Here is a 10,982-nt window from a genome sequence, read left to right on the forward strand (position 1 = left end):
TGGTGTTAAATGAAATCGATTTTAAAGACATATTCATTTTTATGGGTTGGGAAATAACAAAAAATTGTAATTTTTTTTCCATTTTTTTTTATTAAAAAAATTATAAATAAATAATTAAAATTAAATATTAATTTGATGATGGATGGTATACCAAATGGCAGATTCTGCTGCAGTTGTTATTACTTGTGTGTTGTGCTATTGCTGGTTTGTGCTGTTGCTATTGCTATGAGTTTGGATAGCTAAATATTAAATTGTTGTTGGATGGCGGTATCGGAGGAGAGTGATTGGAAATTTGATTGTGAATTGTATTACTATTATTAAAAGGCAATGGTATTGAAAGTGTTGTTATTGTTGTTGTTGTTGTTGTTGGTGGTGATGGTGATTTATTACGATTATTATTACTATTTATATTGTTCGTACTATTATTATTATCGTTATTAATAATATTGCTGTTGTTGTTGTTGGTAGTTGTTACATTTAGAATCGTTGATATTCCATGATCTTGGTCAATATAGATTTCCTCTTCTTCGGTTGGTTGATATTCTACATCTGAATCGAATGGATCGTCATCATAGTCGTCGACGGTGTAGTTGTGGATTTGATGATGTCGGTGGATGTTGATATGGTCATCATCATCACCTTCCTCAGCACTTAGATATTGGTCTTGGTCTTCGCTGTAGATGATCTCTTCTTCATCGTCGTCGTCGTCGTCATCGTCGGTATTCAATTCATATGGATCTATGATATCTATTTCTTCTTGTTCCTCCTCTAGGTTTGAGGAGTCTACATCATCGTCGTCATCAACATCTTCATCGTCATCTTCACCGTCATCATCAACATCTTCTAGATCATCACGATCAAGTTCATGAGTAGATGAAAGTGCTAATGGTTGAATTCTAGATACTTGATGCTGAGAGGAAGTACTGTTGGTCGTTGTTGGTTGAATGTCGGGAATTGGTTCCATTTCATCGTAACCCATTTCATTCTCTGTGTTCTCGTGTGACTGGTCAATTCTGAAACTATCATCTATATCGGTAAAGTAATTGCTATTGCCATTGTTGTTGTTGATGTTGTTGTTGGCATTACGTGACTTGCCACTGCTAATATGTAAAGAGTTGAACTGAGATTGTAAATCCCATTGTGAACTGGTATTAAGACTATTGCTTTCACTAATGGTATTATTATTATCACTATTACTACCATTATTACTATTATTATTACTATTGTTATTACTGCTACTACTATTGTTGTTGTTATTGCTATTATTATTATTATTATTATTATTATTAACGTGATTAATATGTACATGTGGTATTTGATTATCGTCAATGTCAATGTCATTACTATTACTATTCATAATATTAATATCAATGTCATTGATATGTTTTGTTTTGTTGCCGCTATATTTATAGGTGTATGATTGTCCGAGATGATAAGGGCGTCGTCTACGATGACGATTCAGATGAAATATGTCTTCACTCTCTGTGCCAGATATAGAGTCTTGATCGATTAGGTTTGAAGAGGTTAGAGCAAGCGATATCGAATCGTCTTCATCTTCTTCGTCTTCGTCTTCGTCTTCATCGCTGTCATCTTCCTCGTCTTCATCATTGTCTTGATTGACATCTTCATCATAGTCATCATTGTCTGATTCATCACTATCACTTTCGTCGTCTTCTTCTTCTTCTTCGTCTTCGTCCTTTTCTCTATTGTATTTCAAATTAAGATAGTGCAATGTTGAATTTGGACTCTTTCTACTACTATTATTACTATTATTATTATTATTCTTTTGTTGTTGTTGTTGTTGATGATGCTGTTCATTGTCAACAACATCATCGAGTTCATCGTCACCAAAATACTCTTCTTCAGATACCATTCTCGGTGATTTGTCATAGTCATAGGAGGTAATCAACTTGTTGTTTTTACCGTTGCTGTTGTTACTGCCTATACTGTTGTTGCTACTACTACTACTACTATTGTTATTGCCATTGCTATTTATACTAATTATACTATTTCCACTATGTATTAGACTTTCATTCGATACCTTTAATTGATTGTTTGTACTCCTCAGTATACTATTCTGAGTCTCCAACATCGTAATATAATACTTGAGGTCATTCGTCAAGAAATAGTAATTCTTTGGTTTAAATGAAAACTCTAACAACAAAATATCTGTTTCCAACAAAATTAAACCGTCTTCAATCTAATTATAGCAAATCAATCAAACACATATTAATAAGTGTTATTTAATATTATTATTATTATTATTAAAGTAACATACCAATTGATCTTTTGTTGAGAAATTTGGAATGAAAAGTGAATTACCAGCATCCAAAGGAAATGATGATTCATATTCTTTGTTTATACTTGATTTCTGATTAATAATTGTAAATCTAAATTTATTATATTAGTAATTAGATATCAGTTTTTATTTTATTAACAACAAACACTTACCTATAAAAATATTTGGCACTTAAAGGAGTTTCAAGTAGTTTAAGATTCAAATAGATGTTATCTTCGTCGATACCGCATTTCAATTCCCAGGTGGTTCCAAAGTAGTTGATACGATTGATGAATGGCTGCGAAGAGTTGAGGAAATCCTTTAGTTTCAACAATCTAGTTTCGTACTGTGGCGACAACTCTGATTGTAGATCGGTATTGACCGGTTTGTAAATCTCGAGAATCGAATTCTTGTGTATCTCCTGTAGATTCCTAGTGAGCTGCGGACTTGACTTTATAAATTCACTCGGTGATCGTTTATAATGCTGCACCAATCTATCATATAAATAATCTAAATGTGTCAATTCATTATTTAGCTTTTGTTGTGAATCTATTTAGATTTTGTTGTTAATAGATATATCAGTATTGTTATAATTTATTGAATAGATTAAACAAACTTACTTAAAATTACAGAGAAACGTTGATCTACTTCTTCATCCAATCTCGTTTTAATATCATCTAGAACCTTTAACATTTCATCTTCAACCTCCTTCTTGTTTTGATCCAATTGGTTGGAGTCTGACTCTAAAAACGCTGACAATTCTATTAACTCTTCTTGTCTTTTCCTATTTTATTTGTGTGTTTAACAATTAAGATTAGCATTGTTATTATTATAGTTTACTATTAAATTACATACTTTAATGCTTCTTCTTCTACTTTGATAATCTCAAGACACTTGTTGTAGATGATAGAGATCTTCTCGATGTTATGATCCTTATGCTGGAAGAGAGCGCAATCCGAGCAAATCGATTCTAAACATCTATTGCAATAGTAGATCATATCGTAATGATGAATATTACAAAGATCCGGTTGAACGTATTCCTGTGATTTACTTAGTTCCTTTAAATATATGTAAGTAAAATTGATTTGTTTGCTATTTGTTTTTTTGTTGTTTTATTATGATAACATACATTTAGAATATTTGAAACAATAAGATTTGAACTTAGATTGTCGTGATCCAATCTGTTTCTGCATGCCGGACATGTTGGGTTGGTTGTAATCCATTTGTCGATGCACTCGAGACAGAAGAGAGCAGAGCAAGTCGGACAGAATCTAGGATTCTTTGGACTATTGAGACATATTGTACATTTTATGATATCATGAATTGTTTCCAATGTATATCCTTTCGAAGTCATAAAAGTATACTTTTATAAAATTGAAAAATAAACTGACCAAAACTGTTTACAACTACTACTACTACTTCAACTTCTAATGAACTAACTAAACTATACTATACTATATTATTATTATTATCTAACAATAGCTACTATAACTAAATATTGACCTATTTTAAAATATTCTAGAATATATATAAAAAATAAAAGCGTATAAAGAATAAAAAGATCAATATAAATATAATAATAATAATAATAATAAAAAACTACTATTTAAACATATATTAAAAATATAAAATAAAGGGGAGATATATATGTAAAAAAAAAAAAAAAAAACTAAAGATGAGATTGAAACAATTGTCAATTACTTGATACTATTATTACTACTACGAATATCTATATTATTATTATTATTATTATTTATTAATATTCTATAGAAATATAATATACTATATTATGATATGATTGTGATTTGTCAAAAACTTTTTAAAAGGGTTGAATTGTTTTTGTTTTTGTTTTGTTTTGTTCTAATTTTTTAAAGTCTGACCAAACTACACTAGACTACTTGAAAAACAAAATTTGACTTTCTTTTGACAAACAATTCTTTACTATACTAAATTATACTGTTCTAAATAAAAATAATAATAACAATTGAAAATGTAGTTATATTTTAGTTTAATGGTTGGTGGTTTTGAAGAAGAGCAAAAACAAGACAAAAAAATAAAAAAATAAAATAAAAAAAATTCAAAATTGAAAAAAAATGAAGAATGGTGTTTTTGATTTTTTTTTTTTTTTTTTTTTTTTTTTTTGAATTTTGACAAAGTTGGTTTAACAATTTAGAGTTTACCGAATTGCTAATCGCCAACTTGATCTTTCGTTTTTTCATTTAAAAAAAAATGTTGACCATTAGATCTTTATCATCAACATTTAAAACATGTTTTAATTATAGTAGTAGTGTTTTGTTGACAAACAACAATAGATATCTAAGTACTTCAACATCTTCATCTTCATCTGAGGGTAGAACTTCAAGAGTTCAATTCAAGAAGAATCTCGATAAAAAGGTCTATGGAAACGAAAAGAATAGTGATCGTAGTAGTAGCAGCAGTTCAAGTAAAAAAACATCAATTAAATTCGAGAGAAATCAATCATTAGATGATGATTTCAATGGTTTCGAAGATGGAAAACAATCATCGTCCAGAAGATTAGATAAAGATTATAAGAGTAATAGTAGTAATAATAATAAAAATAAACCAAGAGATAATTATAATAGGGATAGAAATAGAGATAGTTATAGAGATAGAGATAATGGAGATAGTCGCAGTAGAGATACTAGAAAATATAGAGGTGATCGTGATGATAGAAAATATAACAAATGGAATAATAATAATTATAATAATAATAATAATGATGTTTATAAATATAGTTTAACAGGTGAAGGTCTTTTCGGTGTAAATCCAATTTGGGTTGCATTGTATGCCGACAATAGATCTTTTAATAGACTTTATATTTTAGAATCACTGTATCATAAATTACAAGATTATATTAAGGATCAAGAGAATGATCTTAATAATAATAATAATAATAATAATAATAACAATGACAACAATAATAGTAATACTTATCAACCAACAGATTTAAATAGACTCAATGATATCATTGATGATCTTGACGAATCGGATAAAACAAACAACGATAACGACGACGATGAAATGAAGAGAGTAATCACCATGAGTAAAACAACCAAAAAGAATAAATTCAATATCAATAGAGATAAAAAGAATATGTATGTTATGTTATGTTATGTTAACAATCAAGTTGATTAAATCAAACTAACCAAACGATCAAATAATTTATCATTAAACAGTGGTGCACTCGTTGATATTTTAAAGAAATGCGAACAATTAGAGGTAGAGATTGTACCGGTCGATAAGCAGAGATTGGATGTTTTCTCAAAGTTTAGAGTTCATCAAGGTTTGGTATTGGATTGCTCTCCACTAACGATTACAACATTGACAGGATTGTCTGTGCCCGATATGACTGAATTCGAGGCAGACAATCGATATCCTCTGATTATTGCGCTGGACGAGTTGTGGGACCCACAGAATACCGGTGCCATCGTTAGAACCTGTCATTACTTTGGTTTGGATGGTGTCATCGTCACCGACAAGGGATCGATCCCTGTCTCACCGTTCGCTTCAAAGTCATCGAGTGGTGCCATCGAAGAATTCCCAATATTCAAGTGTCTCTCACTCGCTTCGTTCCTCCAGGCCAGCAAAGCCAGAGGTTGGCATATCATCGGAACATCGGTCAGCGATCCCGAGTCGAAAGATATCACCAACGTCAAAATTGACAAACCAACAGTACTTGTCATAGGAAATGAAGGATACGGACTCAAAGATAAAGTAGTAAGGTATGTTTAAATTCATGAATATTTTCTTTAGCTAGTTTTCCAATATTAACTAACTAATTGAAACAATTATTATTATTATTATTATTATTTGTCTAGTCACTGTAATGAAATGATCATGATTAAAGGCTTACAAAGATCATCGAATGAAAAGATAGATTCATTGAACGCAAGTGTTACCACTGGAATCTTAATACATCATTTACAATCAACCAATAAGATTAAATAAAATTATTAGATCAAAATAAAAAAAAGGATGAATTAATTAAAGGGATGGAAATGGAAAAGGATGGTATTTTATAAGATTGTTTTGTTTTTGATTTTTTTATACAAAGAATACAACGAATATAACTATAAATACTATGAGAACTAAGAAGATTCTAAATATTAGTCCTCTGTTGGAAGAGATGTCTGCCAGTGTCTTTAGGAGAGAGTCGTGTCCTCTTCCAACGTTCATAAGTGAGTCATCGATGTTTGTGTCGATTCTCTCGATGACCTCTCCCTGCTGTTGTACAAGATTTGCCAGTTGATGGAAAATCGATTCCAATTGGTGAATAGTTGATGAAATAGTCTCTGCCGTTCGCAATCTAGATTGTGAGTAATCGTGTGCCTGCACTTGCATAGGCATTGAAATTGCTAAATCATTTCCTTGTTGATCGTCTTGATATCTATATAATGCTGAATCTATAAATTAATATATATCAATAAATAATAATAATAATATAAGTTAGTAATGTTTTATCATGATAAACTTCAAAAATAAGAGTGAAAAATGATAGAATGTAGGATGTATGATATAATATGATAGGAATAAATGGTTGTAACTATGTGATGATTATGATTATTTAAATTGCTGTAATGATGATAGTTATTTAACGTTATATAATATATGTTATAATAAAGATAGTTATAGTATAGTATAGTATAGTATTATATAATTAAGAGATATGATATTTTCATCCAACCATCATCACGATTTGTAGTTGTGTTACGATGTCGTAACATCTCTGAAGATTTGGGTGGTATTGACGTCGAACCTGAGTCATCTTGAAGAAGCGGTGTTGTCTGTTGTGTCTGTCCATAGGCATATGAAAACTTTTGTTTTCTCTCTTGTTGTGTTTTCAAATTCTATTTATTGTAATAACATAGTGATTGATTAGTTGAATTGATAGATAGTGTTAGTAAAGCAATTGGTCTTCTTAATAAATGAATATTAAAATATATACCTCTGTTCTAACTTCAAGAATATCTTTAAATTCTTTGGTTGCGCTGATTAGTTTGAGATTTAAGAAGCCAACGACAGTCTCTGAATGCTCTTCGGTCTGCTTATTACTTCTAGATTGTTTTGAAATCTGACCTAGTTGTGAAATCTCTTGATTCAGCTTCTGAATATCTTGTTTTATAATAAATGTTAACTCTTCTATATCTGCAGATGGATCGTTAAAGATTGAACTCTTTTTTGCCACTGTGTTTGTGTTTTAATAGTTAGTTAATTAATAAAGATTTTGTTAAAAAAAAAAAAAGTATAAGATGTATAATATAATATATTAAACTTCTTATCTAAATATTGTAGTATAATAGCAATTTACATTTTGTTAATTTATGTAATTTCTCAGAGGTTTCATATACACCTCTACTTATGTGTGCAGCGGCCAATGAGAATTGAGACATCTGCTGATGTGCATTCTGTTTCTTTGATATCACTCCATTCTGCTCTTGTTTCTTTCTGAGTGTCTCTGATATTGAATTGAATTCAGATGTACGATCTTTATATACCATATTATTATTATTATTATTATCGATACTATCCTATACTATTCTATTCTATTCTATTTTATTCTATTTTATTCTATTTTATTCTATTTTATTGTATTCAATTCTATTAAATCTTTTGAAAATGATATCTTTTATTTCTATTTTTTTATTTTTTGTTGTTTAAGATGGAGAAGTCTGTCTTGTTCAATTTCTTTTTTTTTATTGTTGCTCTTTAAAAATATATATCAAAATAAAATAAAATAAAATAAAAATAGCAATTATTTCTTGCAAGTTGCACATGTGGTTTTTGCAAACACAGAAATTTAGTTATTTTGATTTTTTTTTTTTTTTTTTTTTTGTTATAAAAATAGTCATAATCTTATAGGTGTAAACAACTAAATGATTACAATATTACTATAAGTACCTATAAGATTATAAATAAAACAAAAAGTAGAAATGATTTTAAATTACCAAGAAGAGGTATTCAGGAAGACTTTTGGAAAATTGATAACGTAAATAATGATATTAAAATAATGAAGATTTTAAAAGAATTTTATTTATTAATTTTTAAAATTACAATTAAAAGTTTGTAAAGGTCCATTTTTGATTCGAGTTGTTAATATCACAGGAAGTGAACCAAGGATTCTTTTTCAAATTCTGGATCAAATGTTCTCTGGAAATTTGAAAATCCAACAGAAGAAGATCTTAGAATGTATGTTCATCACCTAAATAATACCAACACTTTTTGTTTTGTCAACTCAGTTACAGGACAATATTCTTGTTATAACTCTGGCGATTTGAATACTCGAAAAATTGAATCGTCTCGATATCTCCAACTTCCAGCACCAGGAAATGACCAAACAACAGATTCGGCAATTGTATTGCGTTCAGAAAAAGGATCATTGACATATGGTTATTTTAGAATCTCTGCATTAGAAGGAAACCATGTTCTTCACCCAAGAATAAGTTATAATTATCAAAATAGATTCCTAGGTTTACAAATCTATGAAGGTACATTTTCAGTTGTACATTTATTTTCAAACCAAACCATTCAACAATCACCTGCACATCTGATCCTTTGCAAAAATTCTTGGTCATCGACTGGTATTTACCAAGTGGCCTATGATACAACATCCACTTGTTCATCCAATGCCAAGAAAATGATTGATACTACCAGTATTCTTAATGATCCAGCCTACTCCGATGGAAAGTTCTTTTTCCTTCCTCCGTCAATGCCTGAAATGGTAGTCTGTGACTCGAAAGGAAATACCTATGGTCTCAAGGATATAGCACTCTTTAATTAAATATTAAATAAACAAAAACACTATAGGAAAATAGAATATATCTGAAATTTATTGAATATATTTGTTAATTGGTTTTAATTCAAAAGTGGAATACTATGCCTTTTGAATATCATTTCAATCTTGACATCTTATTGACTTAAGGCAAACATAATCTTCAGCTGTCGCCACCAAAGTTTGATCATTCTCGATTTTACTTTGAAGATGCAAATTGTAACTTATCGAATATTTATTAATCACATCGGTACAGATATATTTTGGGTAAACAATTGGATCGATGTAGGAAATATAATAGAGTTTTCAAATTTGAATAACCTTAAAAATTAATATTTCTCCTATAAAGAAGTTTCAAGTCAAGCCAGGAAACTCTTGATACAGACTACTAAACTGACGTATTATGGCGGTTAGCATCAGGTACCGATGGTAATATTTTCAAACTTGAAAATACGTCCACCTCTCAAAAGACAATACAAAGTTTTTTACTCTTAATACAACCAATCAAGTACCTGTTATTTCTAACTCTGCACAATCAAAGGATTACCAAAGAAAAAGAATTTTTCTACTTAGACTATATCAATCATTGTAGTTGGTGGTGCACTGCTACTCGTTCTGTCAATATGAATTCATTTTCAAATTTATTTAAAAGAAAGATTAGTTTATATCTTTTATTTCTTTTTTATAACTAATTAATTAAACATCATTATATTATTGTTTTCATTTCTTTATTTATAAGATTGCTTTACTATTTGTTATAGATTTGAAATCAAGTTTGCACTGATTCAGTATAAAATTGCTATTCAATTTGAAGTATACTTAATAATACTGATGGAGGAATGGTAGTAGAATTTTCAATTTTGGGTCTTGTCAAAGATAAAAATTCGATTTCATATTCTTTAAATACATTCTCAAGTTGTAGTTGATTGTATAGCTCCTTGACAAGTGCAACTCTATATGGTTCATCTTTGCCATAGTTGTTCTTTAGAATTTCCAATTGTTCTTGGTTAGCTCTCTTTACGGCTTGAACAATGAGCCATGAACATTTATTGTCTTCGACATCTCTACCGATCTTACCGTTGTACTTTGGGTCCAAATAACAATCTTCATAGTCATCACGAATCTGAAAGTAGGTTCCCATTGAAACGATTAAATCTTTGGTACTCTGGTCAAGAGTACCTCCCTTTCCAACCAGTGTCATTGGTGCCATTATCGGGAGATAGAAAACCAGGTAACTAGTTTTATATTCAACGATTTTATTGTAGTTTTCAATGGTGAATCCATCTAGACTGCCAACGGTTGGTTCAGTCAAGACATCGAGCATCTGTCCAAGGTAGGTCTTCAGACAGACCTCGGAGTAGAGGTGAATCAAGTCGACATAGTAGGATTCGCGAGAGAAATACTTTTTCAGAATAACGTAAATCATATTCTCTAGCATACAGGCATCGAATATAGCCATGTTTCCAACCTTGGCATTGGGGTCTTTCGAACTGGTATTGCTTGAGAGATACCAGCAGGTACGACCACGTCTTGTCAGGCCACGGTCGACAATATCATCAATGACCAACATGAATGCCTCAACCAGTTCGTTGCACCACGCCAAAATCGAACCCTTGAAGATATCGTCATCCGATAGCGAAACACTGCCTCTCAGTGTTTGAAGACAACCCAACAGAGAGCGTGCTCTGTTCTTCTTGGCCGACGACACATTGTACTCTAGGAACCGATCGATCCACTCCAACAAAAACGATGGCATTTTTTCATTCTCCAAATACTCTTTGATATCATTTAAAATAATTGAAAGAGTTTCACTTAGTTGTCTAGAAATAGTATTCTCCATAACTTTATAAAAAATAAAATAAAAAAAAACAGAACAATAATAATAAATGAACGAATGAATGAGAGAATAATAAT

At 30.3% G+C, this 10,982-nt stretch overlaps 5 protein-coding genes across 5 annotated transcripts; 2 read left to right on the forward strand and 3 right to left on the reverse strand.

Moving 5' to 3' along the window:
- Positions 1-195: 195 nt before the first annotated feature.
- Positions 196-3,632, reverse strand: PPL_06142 (uncharacterized protein; the record flags this gene model as incomplete). The annotated part of the gene is made up of 7 exons (XM_020577005.1): positions 196-239; positions 313-2,200; positions 2,279-2,390; positions 2,452-2,827; positions 2,899-3,062; positions 3,134-3,336; positions 3,408-3,632. 7 exons carry the CDS (start codon positions 3,630-3,632, stop codon positions 196-198), a joined length of 3,012 nt encoding a protein of 1,003 aa, XP_020433025.1.
- Positions 3,633-4,507: 875 nt separating this feature from the next.
- Positions 4,508-6,247, forward strand: PPL_06143 (uncharacterized protein; the record flags this gene model as incomplete). The annotated part of the gene is made up of 3 exons (XM_020577006.1): positions 4,508-5,394; positions 5,476-6,021; positions 6,118-6,247. 3 exons carry the CDS (start codon positions 4,508-4,510, stop codon positions 6,245-6,247), a joined length of 1,563 nt encoding a protein of 520 aa, XP_020433026.1.
- A 96-nt stretch (positions 6,248-6,343) lies between these two features.
- On the reverse strand, positions 6,344-8,374 carry syn5 (t-SNARE family protein; the record flags this gene model as incomplete). Its single annotated transcript, XM_020577007.1, has 5 exons — positions 6,344-6,702; positions 6,984-7,146; positions 7,245-7,483; positions 7,608-7,827; positions 8,351-8,374. The coding sequence occupies 5 exons, from the start codon at positions 8,372-8,374 to the stop codon at positions 6,344-6,346; spliced, it is 1,005 nt and encodes a 334-aa protein (XP_020433027.1).
- A 109-nt stretch (positions 8,375-8,483) lies between these two features.
- Positions 8,484-9,077, forward strand: PPL_06145 (uncharacterized protein; the record flags this gene model as incomplete). Its single annotated transcript, XM_020577008.1, has 1 exon — positions 8,484-9,077. The coding sequence occupies one exon, from the start codon at positions 8,484-8,486 to the stop codon at positions 9,075-9,077; it is 594 nt and encodes a 197-aa protein (XP_020433028.1).
- A 790-nt stretch (positions 9,078-9,867) lies between these two features.
- fps (FPP/GGPP synthase family protein) lies at positions 9,868-10,638 on the reverse strand (the record flags this gene model as incomplete). Its single annotated transcript, XM_020577009.1, has 1 exon — positions 9,868-10,638. One exon carries the CDS (start codon positions 10,636-10,638, stop codon positions 9,868-9,870), a length of 771 nt encoding a protein of 256 aa, XP_020433029.1.
- Positions 10,639-10,982: the final 344 nt, after the last annotated feature.

Source organism: Heterostelium album (assembly GCF_000004825.1).
Source record: "Heterostelium album PN500 unplaced genomic scaffold PPL_contig14, whole genome shotgun sequence".
Classification (NCBI taxonomy): domain Eukaryota; phylum Evosea; class Eumycetozoa; order Acytosteliales; family Acytosteliaceae; genus Heterostelium; species Heterostelium album.